Below are 19392 nucleotides of genomic sequence, written 5' to 3'. Positions count from 1 at the left end.
ACTTGCCCCAGAATTTTGTCAGTTACATTTTTTTTTTTACAATGCGTTAATGAAACTCCACGACCTGCAACACTCTTAGTGAGCGTGTTAAATTATAAAATCAAGTAAATAAACTTTAAACCTGTAAGTTCGAACAGCGTTTTAAATGCACATCGATTCATTTATATGAGAGTGTGGTAACCTTGTGCTCGCTGTATAGTCTGCAAGGATGTTGCTATGCAGCTGTGGAGGAATTATGGAAATGAGCCACTTCCTACACACAAAATAGCATAAAACAATAGAAGATTAACAGATTAGTGAGAGCATTTGTAAAATATAAAAAACTCACAGTGTCTTTCTTATAGTCTTGGAGAAATTCTCAGTATTAGTGAGTTATTCAAGCTTCTGTTCATAATTTACAGTTTGCCCTCAAGTAGCTTTAAGGTTCTGGAAATCATTATTCTGTGTGCCTCACAGTTTCATTAAAATACTTCACATGCGGAGTTTTTAGTGACCCACAATGCTTTTAATCCTGTATATGCATTTGATCCTTTTCCTAAATGTTACACCCTGGGGAAGAAATCACATTAAGTTTGCTTTTGTGCTGACTTTATATGAAAGTGTGTGCAACGATTTTTATTTGCCTTTGTTGGAAAAGCAGCGTGCTAACTGTTCCAGCTTCTCTGTAAAGCAGCAGGAGTAGTACGGCTTCTCTATGGAAACGCGCAGTGTTTTCAAGCTGTTCCATTTTGTTCGTCAGCCAGCTTGTAGATAGTGTCGACTCTTGCATTAAAATAAACGTTTTGCTCGTAGCGCTTTTTAAGGCTGACACTTCACACCGAGAAATAACTTTTCAAAATCCTCTTAAGAGCGGAAACAAATGCAGACGAGGGGAAAATAATTAGCCCTGCAAAGACTGCTCTCACAGTGTATCGATTGTTTTGGACATAGTTAAGAATTCAGACAGTGTCACATTTTGTTCTTGGCTTTAGAAAGACAGGAATAAGTTTTGTTCCAAACAACACGTAGCTCTTCCCTCCAATCTTCATAAAAGATGGGAACATTAAATAGTCTAATAAAAGTGGTGAACACAAGCTTCTTATCATAAAGGAGCTAACATGATCTGTATTGAATCTATGTAGAGCCTCCACTGTAGTACACAGCTAGCAGCATTTATACTTCTAAAGAGGTGCATGTCAGGTTACAGAGGGGTTAATACACAGAAATACAAATCAACTGATGATGAATGTTAATTAGAGCCTGCTGGGAAAACTTGGCTCCCGGCATTTAAGTGGATCTTACATTTTCATGTACCACCTACCTAAACACTGCAGCTAACCAAGCACACTGATACATAGCAGCAGCTCGACGCACCGTACCACACATCAATAAGTGCTCAGGGAACCAACCAAAGAGCCCAAGGCATCGACTTGGGCTCCAAACTCCAAAACATTTGATATTGCAGTTGCTACAGATTTCAGATGCTACGCCTCAAAAAACAGTCGAGAATCGCCATGAGCTGCGTCTGGTCCCTTCTACAGTTTCAAGTGTGTCCAAAATCATTTGGTTTCATAACCCCAGGTGGCCAGCACCAGCCCGCAGCCGGACTTTCATCTCTGCACGATGCAACCACATCAGAAGCCATCCGTGACATTTAGCTGCAAAAGTGCTTGAAATGCACACGAAGAACCACACAGAACATTTTATAGCACCACTTGCCATTTTAATTTATGTAATTAAATATTGATGAAAAAAATGAATAAAAACAAAACATTTTAGGCCACATACACGTTTGGAATTAACAGCCCTCCCACATCCACCCTCAGTTTTTATTGTCCAGTTTTCATTTTCCTTCCTGCCTGCTCACAGACACACTGTCAGTGAGCCAAGTCGCATTCTGCAAACTTGGCGGCGTTTTAGGGTTAGCACTGTATCATAAACCAGCAGTAGGTCAGGCTCTGGTAGGCTTGTTTCTCTGAAAATTATTTTTGGTTGACAGCTATGGAATAATTATGGGGGATGTAGGCCAGTTTATAGCAAAAACCAAAGGCTTCCCTAAAAGGTCAAGGCCACAAGCTTAAAGCTCTTGAACATGACTGTTTAAAAAAAACAAAAAAAACTCAACCATTACTCTATAATGGCTCTACGGGGTAAAATAAATAAAAAAAAGGTATTTTTGTCAGACCGGTGCCGATCAAAAGTATGCTATCATAGAAAAATAACATCCAAGTCATGCTTTACATGATTTTGTCTGTAAGGATGTGCTCTGCTCCTCCCACACAACAGGTAAAACAAAAAAGAAACAAAGGCTTTAATGTCATTCAGTCTCTTCTTCCTCTGGTTTTCTGAAAGGATGCTGAAAAAATGAATGATTTCCTCTCATTTGAACCCAGTGAATCACTGCCAAAAAAACTGCCATCTCCACCTAAAAGAAAGATAAAACCATTAGCATTTTAATAAAAAAAGAAAGGGGAAATAAGTGCTGTGCAGTGTAAGTGTGTGGTTCTCTCCACTTAATTACTTTAGATCAATTAGTAATTTTAAACTTTTGAATCTGGGTATGAATGGCTGTCTGTTAGCTCAGTGATCAACTGTTAAACTGTCCAGGGTGTGCTCGACCTCCCGCCCAGTAACAGCTGGGATAGGCTCCAGGACCCCTACAGTACTGAATTAAATAAGAAAACAGATTGATAAAAGGACTTCAAAATAACAGTCTCACCATCTAATTTATCTAATTAACCAAGCCACCTTCCTCCCATCGTCCAAAGACATGCAGCTTGTGGGGATAGGTCAATTGGATAATCCAAATTGTCACTAGGTGTGAATGTGCGAGTGAAAGTGAGTGCGAATGGTTGTCTGTCTCTGTGTGTTGGCCCTGCGACAGACTGGCGACCTGTCCAGGGTGTACCCCGCCTCTCGCCCTATGACAGCTGGGATAGGCTCCAGCGCCCCCCGCGACCCTGAAAAGGATAAATGGAAGCGAATGGATGGATGGACCTATCAAAGACTTGATCCTGTCAATTTTATTCTCACTGGAAACCCTTGAACTAAAATGAATTTGGGGATTTGGTTTGACAAAGTTACTGTGTTTGCATTTTTGCTGCTGACAGTTGAATTATTTACATCACTGAGCCACAGTACAGTAAAAAAGTTGTGAAGAAAATCTAGTCAGTGCTAACTTAGGCAACTTACTTGAGTACCAGTCACAGAGGCGTCTCTCTCTTGTGTAAGGCTACACTGGTGGGACCCTCAAACTGCAGTTTGATGGCCCGTTTGAGATTAAGCTGTGGGTCTGTGGTTGTCATAGTGACCATTACATCATCTGGCAAGGCACTACAGGGTGGGACGGGGGGAAAGCTGTAGCAAACCGGCGACAAAATGTTCTTCTGGGGTTTAGAATCCCAAGTTTCCTCCTGAAGTGGGTTCTGGAGCCTGTACGGGTATCCGAGAGGAGCGTTCTCTCGGTTTTTAGCACCTAGCGGTTGGTCCTGTCCTGGCATTATCCCAAGTGAAGCCATTACAGAGTTCCATTTACCACCTGTGTAATTAGTCCTCTCTGTTTTTATTAAGTTTGAGCTTTGTTTGTTTATTTTGTCATGATATTCAAGTCCAGATGATAGGCCTTTCTGAGGCAATTCGTAATTATGCACCATGGCAGTGACTGTGCACACAGTAGGGGGAGGGCTGCCTTTGGGTTGCCTCTTACTGCTTCCGTGGAGACTGCCTATGCCCGAGCCCCCTGGTGGAGGGAGGGTGGAATTACGGCTACGACTGCGGGGCAGTGAGTGCTGTTGGATCTGCTGTATAAAGCTGAGGCTGTCAGCTGGCACCGTCTGCACCGTGGCCAGTGAGTGGCAGGTCGATGAGGTTTGGGAGCTCTGCGTGGAGTGGAATCGTTCTGCAGTGGATCCTGGAGAAGAAACCGAGGACGATGAGGTTGCAGCAGTTACTTCACCCCCACTACTTTCTGAGATTCCTAAAGATGAGATCATGTTGGATTTTGAAGGGGATACAGTACTAGAGTTAGGCAACACACCTAGATATGGCTTGGCTCCATAGCTCTCCAACATCCTGACAATGTTATAGTGTCCATGTTTCCCAGCCACTTTGACCGGACTGCGGCCATATTTATCCACGTGATTGGGATTTGAGCCTCTTTCTAGAAGCATTGCAACGATGTTAGCATGTCCCTCCTGGGCAGCGATGCTCAGAGCTGTTGCCCCCTGATGGCAAGCAAGGTTTATATTGATGCCACTGGCTTCTAGGAGGCGATGTCCTACTTTAGCGTGTCCTGTCCAAGCCACTGAATGTATTGGTGGTCTCCCCTCTGCATCTTGTGCATTGGGATTCGCCCCGTGTCTTAAAAGTAGGTCTACAATCTCTACAAATCCTTGCCAGGAAGCCACATGAAGCGCTGTACGGCCCTCAGAGTCTCTGGACTCCAGAGGAACACCCCCTTTCTCAATTAGGAGAGTAGCCATATCAAGGCGACCCTCCAATACTAGGAGGTAGAGCAAAGGACGCCCTTCGGCATCCCGGACATCAGTATCAGCCCCTCGTTTCATAAGCAGCTCTGCAACATCAGCATTGCCCTCCAGGAGGCCAGCACTCAAGGCAGAATGCCCATCATAGGCCCTGTGGTCAATGGGACACCGTCTGTCTAATAGAAGTTTGGCAGTGCTCCAATGGCCTTCTTGGGCAGCTAGTATAAGGGGAGTGCGTCCCTCGATGTCCATCTCTCCAACTCGTGCCATGCTGCCTTCTTCTGTCAAAATGGCACAAATTGCACGATGTCCTTCACACGCAGCAGCGTGCAATGGAGTCCAGCCAAGATCATCTTTATGGTTTTCATCCAGGCCTCGGTCCAGCAATGTACGGACAACCTCTATGCTCCCCCTGGCTGCTGCTAGACACAGTGCCGTCCTGCCTTCACAATCAATGGCATCCACAGCCGCTCCCCAGAAAAGCAGCCGTGACACGGTCTTCATGTGTCCCATTGCTGCTGCTGCCAGGAGGGGAGTAACAGCAGCAGCAGCAGGCACACTGCCGTCAGGTCCAGCAGTTTCATCTACGTCAGCACCAGCTTCTAACAAAAGCTCGACTACATCTTCATGGCCCTCATAGGATGCAAGAAGAAGCGGTGTCATTCCATCATGGTCTCTGTGCCCTGGATCTGCTCCACGCTCCAGTAACAGACTTGCTACCTCTCCAAAACCTTTGACGCCTGCTGCTGTAGGGACACAGACAGCTGCAACTGACAGAGCAGTGCGTCCATCTCCATCAGCCAAATCAACTCGTGCATTGTGGTCCAACAACATTGCCACTGCTTCATGATGTCCCATATAGGCAGCTGCGATAAGTGGCGTGCGGTCCTTGCTATCAGCTTTGTCAACTTGAGCCCCATAGTCCAGTAGTGTGAGAACAATTTCATCATGACCGCCCCATGCAGCAGCTCTGAGAGCAGTTCGGCCCTCGCTGTCACATCCATCTACATCTGCTCCTGCATCCAGCAGTAGATGGACAGCCTCAGCGTGTCCACCCCAAGCTGCAGAGCGCAACGCTGTCCATCCTTCATTGTCAACATGCTCCATCATCTGTACTGCAGTTTTTTGGTCCTGGCTCTTGGCCCATTCCAGGAGTTCAGACAACACTTTGACGTGACCCTGCCTGGAGGCTAAAGTCAGTGGCGTTTGACCCTGATGATCACTGATCAGTGGATCAGAGCCATGTGAGAGGAGAAGCTTAGCTAAATTTGCAGAACCCTCGTGGGCTGCACTAGCAAGCAGAGTCTGTCCATCTGTAGAACCAGGCTGGTTTACAGACATGCCACTGGCAAGCAGGTCCTTTATAGACGTCTCCCTTTCAAGTGTCTGTTGCACACTAATTCCTTCTTTACCTACACTATGCATTGCATCACTTGAGTCTGCTCCAGAAAAAAAGGTTTGACAGACTAGTCCACTTCTCATCAGCAATTGAGCAACATCCTGACTCACTGAAACAGGAAGCTGAGCTAAGGATGTGGCAAGTGCTTTACTGCAGGTGGGGTTAAGAGCACGTACACCTGCCCACAGCATCCACAGTGCCAAAAATGCAGGTTTATCTTTATGGTGCCCTGAGCAAATTAAGTGTGTGGCCAGCTGGCAAGTTTCCTCAACGTCAAGGTTAGGTCCCTGCAGAGTCAGAGATGATGCAAGCATGCTATGACCTTCTGTTCTGCTACACAGATATTTCTGTGTGCAGTACTTAACATCTGTCAGCCACTCTGTAAAGCTTGCATGAAAAATTAGTTTGGTGCCTCCGGTTCCATCGATTAGGAGCGCAGAGAGGGTTTGGAGTTTGTTCTCAAAGTCCTGAAGACTTAATAAGTTGTCCTGAGTCCAGACTGCCATGAATAGCTGCTGGGGTGTTAGGGGCCTCGGGGCAGCCAAGAGGGCATTGAGGAGAGGCCTTACGTAGATGAAGCGCCCGCGGGGGAACAATCTCTGGCACAGCCAAAGGTAGAGTCCGTTGAGAGTCCCGGGGATGTCCCGGATCTCTCGCAGACCCACCAGCGAAGCTGCCACACCGTCCAGAACACGCTGAAGAAAAAGAAAGCAGCCGCCACTTTTGATGTGCAGAAGATTCAGCATATCAGCGGTATCAGGGGTGAGCTGTCGACGAAGCACCGCTTCTTCATCCAGACGACAGAGGATGTACTGCTGTACGTCACGGACTGCTGGAGGCTTCCGCAGATCATCCAAACAGAGTTTACGAAAACCTAGAAACAGATAGGACAGTTGTTTGTTTTTTTAAAATCTTCAATAAAGTTTTTTATATTCCTCATGGATTCTATCTACAGTTTTTTTTAGGTTTTGCATTTTTTCAGTCTTATGTGATGCTTTGTTTTTTTGCTTCTTATTTTGAAAACTCTATGCCAGGTTGTTCTAGTGTGATGGTAGACCTCCAGCTAACAATTTATCTAAGTCCTGGATGATTTGGTATAAAGTTCCACTTTTAATGTGGCAAAATGGAGAATGTGCTTAGCAGGTGTAGAAATAAAACCACGTTAGGGTGTTGCCTGAGGTGCTAAGGTAAGTAGCACCTGGTCTAAGAGCTTGGAAAGAAAAGTGTCTGGACTTCTTTAAGTTGCTGAAGACGTTTCACCTGATTGTGACCTACACCTGTCTTCACACCTTGGCTCGTGTGATTAGGTAGAGGAGCATTAGGGGGACACTCCCACAGGACCTAAATCTGGGACTCTCCACCGTTTGACCCTAGAACTGAAGTAGCTTCTCGGATGAGAGGTGAAACATCTTCAAGCAACTTAAAAAAGAGTCCAGAGGCTTTTCTTTCCGAGCTTCTATGATGAGCTGGATGACTGAGAACCTTCACAGACCTAAGTAGCACCTCAATAGGAATTTTGAAAATTCTTGTTTGTTTACTGTGTTGCAGTGAACAGCCAATTAAACTACTTGATCAGTGTTCGTCAGTGCATTTTTAGATGACAAAAACAGTGATTTCACTGCACAATCATGGCCACACCCTGAACACCCAACTGATCGCATTTACAATCTTGTAATATATTGCATAATCTTATAAAAGAAGTATGTACATACTTGAGAACATCTTGCACAGGGCCTTGTTTTGGCGGCGGACCGAACAGACGAGCAGCAACCAGCTGGGCAGCAGGTGTTGACTGCAGGCTAAAAGCTCTGCAATGGAGCCACTCTTCCTAACTCCTTCCCTTGGTCCATATTCTACGTCCAGAGAGTCTATAACCATCATCAGAGTCTGGGCAGGAGGAGGAAGGTCCGACAGGGGTTCCAACACTGCTCTAAGGACATGCGAGGAAGAGGCAGACACAGTGCAAGACATTACACTTAAGACAATGTAATACCAGCAGGATTCGTGGGTTGATAATAGAGTTGAAAAAGAAAAGTAACATTGCGAACACTCGTTTGTGCCAACAAAGCAGATTAGATCTTTCACACATTGTCAGTGTGAGTCACTGGGAGTGACAGTCAGACTTTGCTGCGACTTCAGGCATCTTTATTTAAAGTGTGGAGTTTAGTTTAGTTTTTTACTGCATTTTATGGAAGTTTTTTCATTGTTTTGCATATGTTGAATCTTCAGTAGTACTGGAGTCATAATCAGTTTCATTCAGCCTTTGAAAAAGAACTCGATAAAAAAAAGTAAGCAAATGTCAGGCAAACTAAGCAATTACATTTACACTTTCACAGTAATTTAGGTCAAATCCAAACTACAAGACAAGAGTCAACTGCTATCAGATGCTTCTGCAGTAAAATTAAAGCCGACTCTCATGTTAACCTGTTAACACAGATATCAAACTGTAATCAAGAGAACTAAACAGCAATTCAGCCCCACACCCCACACTTTCATTAAACACCGGAACAAGCTGCGAAACCATAAAACAATTACAAACTTGGCTAAAGCTAAAATAGCGGCGTCACTGCCTTTTAATCACTGCGGTCAGCACCCACACCCTGCTGCGATCTGATGGTGACTCAGGTTAATGGAACATGTGAATTTCCAGCTCCACCCTGATCTCTTTCATACACTCTCTATCAAACTGGCAATTCTTTTATTATTATGGATGCACGGCAAAGACACCACTGAACTTCTTGACCCTGATGTCCAATCACAGTGGTGCAGGAGAAAAAAGAAAAAGCATTTGGAGAAGCTGCACTTCTGTGTCATGGGTGCAGGTCAGCAGCAGTATTATAGCAAAGCTTCTCACCTGAGAAAAAAGTGACACCCCTAGAGGGATCATTCAAATTTCCAGATATCGATAGTACAATACCAATATCGAATCAATGCCAGTACTGGTATTGGTATCAGATTGACACTAGCACAAGAGGATCAATACTTTGTTTCCATCCAAGTTCAGCATGTAGTCCGGTGATTTAGTCGTTATAAAATGTGTTATTATTATTTAATTCAGTTTTCTTTGTATAGCACCAAATCACAACAACAGTCGCCTAAAGGTGCTTAAATTCACCTCAGAGGTCATGACACACTGCTCTTCCCTACATAAGCTCATAAGCTGGCTTTATACATTTAAAGCATCAGCGCTATTATCGGCAACACTACTTGGAATTACTTTGTATCCGATCGATGCCACGATTTGCATTGCACAGCGCTAGTTTTCAGAAGAGCTTTACAGCTGGCAAAAATGCCTTATCCTGCAACAAACACAGGGTGTGGGTTTGCATGTGAGCTGTCATTAGTGTTAATGTCTGTGTTTAAAAATGACCACAAGGTCCAGGTACCATTAGAGGCCAAACAGGTTTTCATCTAATGGATTTAACAGTTGTTGTCTTTTTTGTTTGTTTGTTTGTTTTAGAAGAAAAAAGTCAAGAGGAGAAAAACTTTAATCTCAAAATAATGTCACATATTCAACATGATATTTTTAAAAAAAACTACCTCAAAAGAGTTTCACTCAGACTTAAACAATCTAAAGTAAGCTGAGTCTCTAACTGCTTACACTCAGGGGTCAAGAATTAATCAGCTCTGGATTCATATGTACATAATAAGGAGTGGGAGGAGAAGTTTCACCACTTTAAATATATATAAAAAAATTAGTCATCTCTATAAGGATTAGACTTTGGCGAGCGATAAGCCTAATAGTTATCTCATGCATGGATGAGACACTAAAACAGGATTATATGCATGTTCTGAAACAAATGGCACCACCCTAAACAGTTCCCAAGTTTATATGATCAGTTAATCTGTTATTTTGAAATTAATTAGCTTTTCGTGAGTAGGGTTTTAATTGATAAAAGGAAGCAAATCCTCAGATTTGATAGGCTGGGAGCGGCCACTGGTACTTTTGTGAGATTGTGGCTTTATTTGATGAATCATCAAAGCTGCTTACAAAAGGTCTTTTGCAATGTCTTGAGGTCACTAATATTTCAAGACTTAGCTAACCAGATAATAGACTCGACCTTTATTATCAAGTATATTACGCAGTAAAAAGAAGAGCGACATCCTGCTCTGAGTGTCGATTTCAGCTAGGTTATGACAAGCTTATCATAGCACTGCGCGCTTTTAGTTATCTGATTAAAACAACACTCCCTCAGCGGGCCAACACTCTGACGTGAGGAGGAGGAGGGGTAATTCTTTCATTCAGGTGACACAGTCATTTAACATGGGTGATCTAGTCGAATAAATCCTGTAGAGACAACTGTATTTGTATTGTACTTTTAATATATTTTCTTACACACACAGGACATTGCAGCCAATGCTATGTGCACTTTAAAGTATGGCGGCTTTACTCGAACTGATATGAAAGATGTTCAACACAATTCACTACCTATTACTGAGCTTACTTAGAAAGAGCTTCACTACAAGCCGCCCATTTGTCCTGCTGTGACCCATCATTACTGCTGTCATGGGAAGTCCAGCGGCAGTTTGTAGCACTTTGTCATCAGATTATGTGTCTCCCAAGAAGCTAGCATAGCCACAAGTGTCCAGTGACCAGTGTTGGGAAGGTTACTTTTAAAATGTATTCCATTACAGAATACAGAATACATGCCCCAAAATGTATTCTGTAACATATTCCGTTACGTTACTCAATGAGAGTAACGTATTCTGAATACTTTGGATTATTTAATATATTATCATGCTGTTTACAACTACATGAATGTACTATTGCTGTGATTTATTACTGTTACTGAAGGTCCGCGGCTCCGAACCGTAGTAAAGGGACCTCTGGCTAATACGGTGGGTTCTGTGTCGGCTCGTAGCTGAAAACTAGCTTTACTTTGTTGTCTGGGTCAACTTTGCTAGCAGAGACAGAGAGAGGCGTTGAAAGGCTGCTCCAACGGAACTTATTGTTTTTGGAGGAAAACACGAACACGGTGTACAGTCGAGTCTTAATAGCTTACTTACAACTGGGCTCGTCAGGCTCTCTTCTTGGCTGCAGTGGTTATTATTATATTTACATGCTTCCAGCTCCCGTTTCTGCTCGATGACAGCTCGTACTTTTCCTTTTTCTCCCTCCCTCGCTCACAGACACATAACGGGTATGGCAGTCCATTCTCCCTGCAGCACGGACTACACTGCCCATGATGCTACATTCTTTAGAGCTATACCTGTAGCATTCTGCCTATTAGCTTAGCACAACAACAACAGGTGCTCTCTCACCCAGGAAACACGCAGAGAGAGAGCGTCACCCTGTAACCATGGTAACCCTAACGCTGCCGCCTGGAACAACAGAACGTAGCTGTCAAACAAAACCCAAACAGTCCTGACCCGCCACAATATGAAACAGGGAAGTACCGCCGTGTAATCCATTTATTTCAACAAAGTAACTGTATTCTAAATACCACCTTTTTAAACGGTAACTGTAACGGAATACAGTTACTCATATTTTGTATTTTAAATACGTAACGGCGGTACATGTATTCCGTTACTCCCCAACACTGGCAGTGACTGAGTGAACCGTCGGCTCGTGTGTCTGAAATGATACATTTTCCCATCTTGGCACTTAGGTTAGCGCGAACACCAAAAGGGGCACGACCCAGTATTGAACAGTTGTTTCTATGGCTCGGATTAAAATCAATCTAAGAGACCAGTTTAGCAAACAGACCCAGAGAGAGGGAGCACTGCACTTCACACAGGCTTATTTTCCTTCTCTTTCACTGCCAATTCAAATCCACGTTTCTTCAATTTGTCCATGGGTGTCCCGACACAGCGGAGCTTCACTCGCAGCCACCTTCTCTCAAAAGAGCCCCCCAACACAAACAGCTGCCGGCTGCGAGCCCGCCTGAGGGGAATGTGGAATTCAGCTCAGCACTTCACACCAGAGGAGAGCAAACAGAGGAGGAGTGCAGAAGCGCTCCGACTCACCGCGAAGCAAACACACCGGCAAAGTGTCAAAGTCTCAGAGAGGAGAGTGACCTCGCTGACCGGTGCCGAGACGGTCACCGGGCAGCTGGAGGCATTTTTTCACCTCTTTGTCCCCTTCAATTCCCTCCCTCCCCCCTCCGTCTCTGAAAGGATGTTATGTTGTAAATAACACTGCAGCGTTCATTCACTGGAGGCCCCATTGTGTGTTGTGAATGGGCGGCATTATGAGGGGGAGACATAAATATAAGACGAGGAAGAATGGCTGCTGCACACTTTTCCTGCGACGGTCCCGGCTTCTGTTCGCCGCTCACTGCAGCTTTTACATGTACAGACTCCGAGGCAGTTAACTGCCTGCTGAGAGTCTAAACACCTGCAGAAAGCCACCTTTATTTAGACAAAAATAAAGATAACCTTTAAGCTCTGCTGGAGCATTTTCCCACAACATGAACAGCTGCTCGTCCTTTACTCTGTTTTTGTTTTGAGAGTGAGGCAGCTTCACTCTTTACATGCACATTATGACAGCAGCCTTTATTCAGCTCACTTTTTATCTACTGGATCATGATTTTTAGGGTGGTCCTCTCTCAGAAGACAGAGCAGACAGGCACTTCTGTTTTTGAGCTCAGTGATCTTAAGTGGAGATGTGGGAAAAACTTCAGCTTCACCGAACTGCAAACAGTGAAAAGGGAGCTTTGCAAAATGTGTTAACATTGGAAACCCGTGAATTCAAACCCAAGCCGAGTCCATCTTCCAGTTTGGATTCAGGAGACAGACACTATCTCTACTTTTAAGATTAGGCTTCAAACTTTCCTTTTTGCTAAAGCATATAGTTAGGGCTGGACCAGGTGACCCTGAATCCTCCCTTAGTTATGCTGCAACAGACGTAGGCTGCCGGGGGATTCCCATGATGCATTGAGTTTTTCCTTTCCAGTCACCTTTCTCACTCACTATGTGTTAATAGACCTCTCTGCATTGAATCATATCTGTTATTAACCTCTGTCTCTCTTCCACAGCATGTCTTTATCCTGTCTTCCTTCTCTCACCCCAACCAATCACAGCAGATGGCCCCGCCCCTCCCTGAGCCTGGTTCTGCTGGAGGTTTCTTCCTGTTAAAAGGGAGTTTTTCCTTCCCACTGTCGCCAAAGTGCTGCTCATAGGGGGTCATATGATTGTTGGGTTTTTCTCTGTATCTATGAAGCGCCTTGAGGCGACTTTTGTTGTGATTTGGCGCTATATAAATAAAATTGAATTGAATTGAATTAAAAGGTCGAAGGTAAGGTGGCTTTGTGAGATGTCCACAACTAACTCTGCTAGTCCTTCCCCCAATTACAGGAGCTCATACCAACTCTGGCAACTCAACAAGTGTTGGAAATGATGTTTAGCTTACTACTTTAATCTTTCATGCAATAAAATGAATAAAATTTCAGACTTTCTGCCACAAAACAAACAAAAAAAGTTAGATAGATTTCAATGCATGGAACTGGATTCAAACAATAACAGCCCTAATCCTAGATGCTGTCAGATAACCGGATGGTCACGGATTGAATTTCATGTTAACAAAACACAAAATGGGTCATCAGCAGGTTGACAGTAAACATCATTGTAAATACACGATCTGTTAACAGCTACATTTAAAACCAAATACTCAAACAGGCCACTTATACAACAGCACCGAGCTGCAGTGCCAGGACTCCGTCGGCCTGTTTTCATTGATTTTGGAATCTGATAAACCGCTTTTCCCCACGCACAAAGTCGGAACTTTGCTCCGGCTTTCATCATCAGCGTCATGATTTACAGACCCCCACATAAATTCTGCTGTGATGAGCTGGGCATGAGCCATACCCTTGAACGTGCACATACACGCTGAGCACCTGGATTTGTTTCAGGCAACTTTCTTTTCCCTTTCATTTAGAAGAAATGGGAAATTTCCCACTGATGTGTTTCAACAAAACTGATCTCAAAAGATGGAAGCGCTGACTTTTTGTAGGACACCAAAACAAAGAAAAAAAGAAACATGGTACAAACCTCTTGAAGGTCTCATTAGGGTCTCTTTGACACGTGAGAGGCTCCAGGGCAGAGGATACAGACGGGCTGTTAAGGAGTTCTTCGTACCCTGGAGAGAGGAGAGGAGAGGCCCTCAGCTGTTCCACCAAGCCCAGGACGAACCTCCACAGCACTGTACTCGTCTGGTCCTCCCTCTGGCAGAAGTGGGCCGCAAGGCAACGCTGTGCCAACCCAACTGCCAGCCCTGCCTTTGAGGTGGGGGACACCACCTCGGTGCACAGAGCTGTCTTCCCGGCACCAGGTCCCCCCGTTACCAGGATCCCCGGAGCTTGCCCGGGCCCCGAGCGGGCGTCCAGGCAGCGACGCAGCTTGTCCAGGGCCCATTCCCGGCAATAAAAACGCCGGCCCCGAAGCAAGCTGGAGCTGCTGCCAAATCCACTGCTGCTCATTTGTTCCTGGGGTCCTGACATCCAGGGGACAACTTAGCACTGTGAATGTCACATCCCATACTCGGTGACTAACTCCACTCCTTTTTGTGGTACAGCTGCAGCCGGTGTGTGTGTGACAGCTCTAGGAGATAACTGGATATCTTAGCTTGTCAGTTTCTGAAAAGTGTTGCATCAGGCGATTATTATCGCCTATTATTATCTCCCGTAGGTCCCGAGGTGTAAGGCTGGCAAAAAAAAAAAGAGAAAAAGGTTAAGTGAGGAAAGGTGCACCTCTTGTGTCGCAGAGTCTGAAATGCTACAGTTCACCGTGCTTCTCGTGGGGGATCATGGAGCTGCTCTGTCAGATATCAAGAAAGAGGGAGAAGGAAATGAGGAATGAGTCAATGACAGCATGTTTCTCACCCCCTCCCCTGTCTGAGTCGCCCTCCGTGTGCTCCAATTACAGCCAGTTTCCCCTCTTCTCTCACTTTCTTTCCTGCTTCTTTTTTGAGAATCGACCCAAAACTGCAGCTTTAGCATGACTTTATTTTTCCTTTTCCCACACCCACGGATCTTTGCCTTCCCTCAACCCCCCACATCTCTCTCTCGCTTCTCTCATGCCTTCCGGTTTTTCTTGTTTTGTTTTTTTTGTCTCCACCCTCTCTCAGTGTTTCACAGCATGTCCGGGCATGCACGGGTGAGCACCAAGGTAGAGGAGTGGTGAGGGGGAGGACTCGTGTGATCATAAGCCACTCTACAGCTGACAGGTGGGAGGAGTTACCTGGGGTCAAGGTTCAATCGCAGGACACTCCGTCAGCTGTAGGAAAGGTATCAGCCAGACTACAGCACTAAAGTTGTGTCAAGAAGGTAAGTTGTGCTGCTGGCATCAAAACACGAGCCTCGAATGTCACTTTCTTTTGTTCTGACTCACTTTGAGTTAATTAATTAGTCATAAATCATTTACTAGGCGAGAGTGCCACACGTTTTATCCTCCTTATATCGTTATAAAGCGAATGCGTTTGATATTTTGACTGCTGATCTAGAGCAAAACAGCTCACTCACTGAGAAAATATAATGACATATCCTTTGTTTTCTGTTATTTATGGGAAGCGTTTCAGCAGTAACACCAATCACAACACCGCTAATTTTGCTAATTTTGCCACTTTGCTGATTAAAATCTGGTTTTTAATTAAAGTGTGATGAGGGCACCTGCAAACTGGAAAACATAAACAAATCAAACAGAGTCTTCTGAACCTTTCTGAACTATTACACGTTTAGGAACTCGCTTCTCCTACCTGTACTTTCATTAAAGAGGGGCGGCATCTTCTTCGGTTAAACACACTCTGGCATTTCCTGGACCGGCGTTACACCCTACATTTAAAACAAACAAAAAAAGAGGATCAGCAAATCAAGTTTTTAGTTTCTATTTTGTGGTAGCCAATCATGATGGAGAAAAAAAATATGCTGGAGGAACACTAACCTCTTTATTTTCTGTGCAATTAAATCAATTAAAAGCACCTTTTGAGAGCTCCTGTATGTATGATTATGTTATCTGCTGTTTTTAAAAGCCGTCACACAACATTCCACATTTTTTCCTGCTGTGAGGCAAACACTGAAAAGCTGAATGGTTGGATTTTTGAGCCTATATGACACCAAGCACATGTCACACATATCCATTTTTCTCATATGAGAGAATGAAGAGAAGAAAAAAAAGCTTCTTCATGCAAACTGCCAATACATACTTTAAGTTCTTCTGATTGGACAAAAAAGTGTAAAGTATCACGAAAAGGCAGTAAAAATGTGAGTCTGGTTCTCATGAAGATCTTTGAAGAATTCGGACAAAGAATGCAACGGGCCTCTGAGATAAACTCGGCGTGGTGATGATGATGATGATGAGCGTGCACGCTGTTCTTCATTTCAAGTCAGTGACTAATCAAGCATCAGCTACAGGAAGCTGAATCTGACAGATGAGACTGTGATTTAACACTTGAAAGACCCTGCTGCTGTGCATATCATCGACAGCACGCCAGCCTGCTGACAGCGTAATTCAAAGAGCAGAGGAAGCTAGGAGCCACCAGCCGACGTTCCTAACCTGTGCAGCTTTTAGTCTGCATGCTTTCTCAGGCAAGGAAAACCCTCCTATAGGTGGATGACACATATGCTGCACCGTCGGCTGACAAATGCCAAATACTGAGAATCAACTAGAGAATGAGAGATGTGCTGTTTTAGCAGCACACTGATGACAGTAATGAGCAAACTTGGCACCAAGCAGAGAAGTTGTCTACATTCTTGTCATTACTTGTGGTTACTAACAAAGCCCTTTGGACCTGCTATGCAGCCTGAGCAGATACTGGTGCAGAACCCAAAGCTGAGGCCTTCAACAGCAGGCTGTCTAAGTAGAAGTCAAATAAAGCCAGATTCCCTACCATGCCTAATTTATTCATTTATGTATTCAGTTAGAAAAAGTTATTCAGACTGTAAGAGTTGGAATTATTTAGGAATACGATCATCTGTCACTACTGAAGATGACTTTTCAGGCACCAGAAGCAGACACCCAGAAAATAAGGTACCTCTAACTCCATGCTCCAATTACAGTAACCCGGTTTCTCATGCATCGTGAACCTAAAGTGCATGTGAATGCACCGAATGAAGTTGCTAAGCAACCAGCAAATAGGTTGCACACCATTTCATTAAGATTTTTTTCCTTCTCTTACACCCTCTGACTCCCACAAGAAAACTGAAAAAAAACGTGTGCATACAACTTACAGCATTTGTTTGGAAGTCTGAGCAATGTGGTTACTTGCTCTTAAGCTGAAGGTTTGATGAAAACACCAAAAACATCGACACGTTCAGTACAGAATTGAAGCGAGCTGCTGTGCTTTGTGTTATGACTAAAACAGGGCAAAGAAAAGACAGCCCAACTCCAGCTGCTGTACCAGAAATTAAAAAGTGGAGCCAGACCGATCGATACTGGATTTTTGGGGTTGAGACAAACACTCATTTTATAACATTTTAACTGTACATTAAAGGAAAACCCTTAAACCAACAGTGAGGCAAACCAGTAGCTCTGTTGTGCCATTATGAGCACTTTTGAGTGTTCTCTTCCATGATGACAGGACCTCCATGCACAGGACAAATGGCTGATTGAGTAAGATGTGATTCTAATGTTGCTGTTTACTGTTAAGCGGTGCACATACAGGATGAGACTGAGCATGAAAGTGACTTAAAGAGATCACAGGTGAAATAACTGCGGTGGTGACCAAGTTAAGAGCAGAAGACTGAGTGGGGAATATGCAAGACGATCATCTGTGCAGAAGTGCCTACAACGTCCACCACAGCAACCAGTGTCCCCTTCAAAAGAAAGCCACACACAGCAAGCAATTCCCTTGATATGTGGACAAAGCTTCAGACGCAGCATCATCAAAACATCAGCTGAGGGAATCATTTTTCTCCAGAATGACGTTTCGCCTCTCCAGTAGTTCCAGTGAAACATTAGACTATACTGGTGCATATCGGTGCTACTATAGGGTTCACAAAAAGAGAGATGGATAAATGACAAGGCTGTTTCCTGATTCGCTCCTTCCACATTTCTTAACAAAAGACGCAAGAAGCAGAGTTTGCTGCAACTGTAATGCACATGCGCCTTTTTTCTGGTCGTACAAGCCACATTTTCATAAAAACTAGAAATTCATGCAGTGTTTTATTCTATACACTTCAAGCACTTCGCGTGTGCATAGCCAATTTACAGTCACCAATTAATCGAACAAAAAATGTATTTTTTCCTTGAAAATGATTATTAGATCGTGTTAATCAACGTCACAAGGTCATTATCTGCAAATACCTTCAGACGATTCTTTATCATCGGATCACAAATTCCCACAATTACCCAGCGTGCACGGCACACAGCAGATCAGCTGCGAGCACTCTGGGCGCGTTTGTGTCGCTGCTGGAATCCACAGGTTGTCAGCGTGCCTGCTCCCACACCAAATGCAGGACGATTCTCGCGCAGGTGTGACCAAAAATCTCCCGTGATAATGTGTCAAACTGCTTCATCAGTCGGAATAGTCGTCGCCATTCAAAATATGAGCACAAATCTGTTCGCGGAAAGGCTGTTTTTAGTCAAAGCTCACAGAGGAAAAAATCTCCCTCCTGTGCAGCAGGACACCGCATCTGACTTGTAAACGCACACAGCGTGATCTTACCTGCCACGAACGCTGCTCTTCTCCGTCTGCCGCTCAGAGGCTCACACTCCCACAGCCCCACAGCACTTCACCGGATTTTAATCACGTGTCTCCAACAATTCTTCATACCATCACCTTAAAGGTGAACTTAATCCTACTGGGCGTTACATTTAAAGGACGGTCGTTCCTTCCTTACTCCTTAAACAGTGTTTTGAGGGCACCAATTTAGACTGGACAACAGATTTTACTACTTATGCTCAATATAGTTAAGAGAAATAAAAAAATAATAATCTAAAGATAAAGCAAAGAAAGCGTAAACCGTCGAATTTGATTGTTTATTTTATTTTATTTTATTTTATTGAAACTGCACATTCACTGACAATAATAGAAACTGGGCATTTCATTTAAAAAAACATCATTCTTGCAATAAGATGAGCTGGTTTTTAAAGTGACCTGTGAGTGACGTGTTTGCACACAGACTCTGCTTTAAGCCACGAGATCCGGTAAACGGTCCCATAATCACAGCTGAACTCACAGTGAGATGAGAAGTGACCTTTTCACCTTGTTAGCCGATTGTTCACATTCTAACACATACGTATAATAATAAAATTAAATACCAAAAATCATTTTTCAAAAAAAGATTTAGCAAGTTTGCAAAATGAAATATAATGCACATAATTATGTTTAAACATAGAGTCTACACACATACAGATACGTATAAAATATGTGAAAGAGCTATGAAAAAGACACCAAAGACTTATTCAGTAAAAATGCATCATCATCATCGTTGTTGTTGTTGTTGTATGTGACCTCCTAATTTGAATTCACTTCAGGACTGTAAAGAAGAAATATTTTTATCCCTTTTATTCCTGTTGCGCAGAAGTCAGTCACTGAGTTCTACAGACCCCTGGTGGCTATTTGTTGTAATTACACGATGACAACACAGCGTCACC

At 43.9% G+C, this 19392-nt stretch overlaps 1 protein-coding gene across 3 annotated transcripts; it reads right to left on the bottom strand.

Annotated features, from left to right (window-relative positions):
• Nucleotides 1–1761: 1761 nt before the first annotated feature.
• ankrd50l (ankyrin repeat domain 50-like) lies at nucleotides 1762–18499 on the bottom strand. Of its 3 annotated transcripts, none has more exons than XM_087829926.1 (6): nucleotides 18461–18499; nucleotides 15554–15629; nucleotides 13852–14503; nucleotides 7575–7792; nucleotides 3172–6736; nucleotides 1762–2404 (listed from the first exon to the last, which is right to left on the bottom strand). In XM_087829926.1, the coding sequence occupies exons 3-5, from the start codon at nucleotides 14298–14300 to the stop codon at nucleotides 3183–3185; spliced, it is 4221 nt and encodes a 1406-aa protein (XP_087686052.1). In that variant the 5' UTR covers nucleotides 14301–14503; nucleotides 15554–15629; nucleotides 18461–18499; the 3' UTR covers nucleotides 1762–2404; nucleotides 3172–3182. The 3 variants fall into 3 exon arrangements, with proteins under 3 accessions (XP_087686052.1, XP_087686051.1, XP_087686053.1); XM_087829925.1 differs by lacking the exon at nucleotides 18461–18499 and adding an exon at nucleotides 18100–18460; XM_087829927.1 differs by lacking the exons at nucleotides 15554–15629; nucleotides 18461–18499 and having other exon boundaries at nucleotides 7575–7787; nucleotides 13852–13986.
• Nucleotides 18500–19392: the final 893 nt, after the last annotated feature.

This window comes from Neolamprologus brichardi, chromosome 16 (genome assembly GCF_056152115.1).
Source record: "Neolamprologus brichardi isolate AB-2024 chromosome 16, ASM5615211v1, whole genome shotgun sequence".
Lineage (NCBI taxonomy): Eukaryota > Metazoa > Chordata > Actinopteri > Cichliformes > Cichlidae > Neolamprologus > Neolamprologus brichardi.
This window is presented reverse-complemented; position numbering and strand designations above follow the sequence as displayed.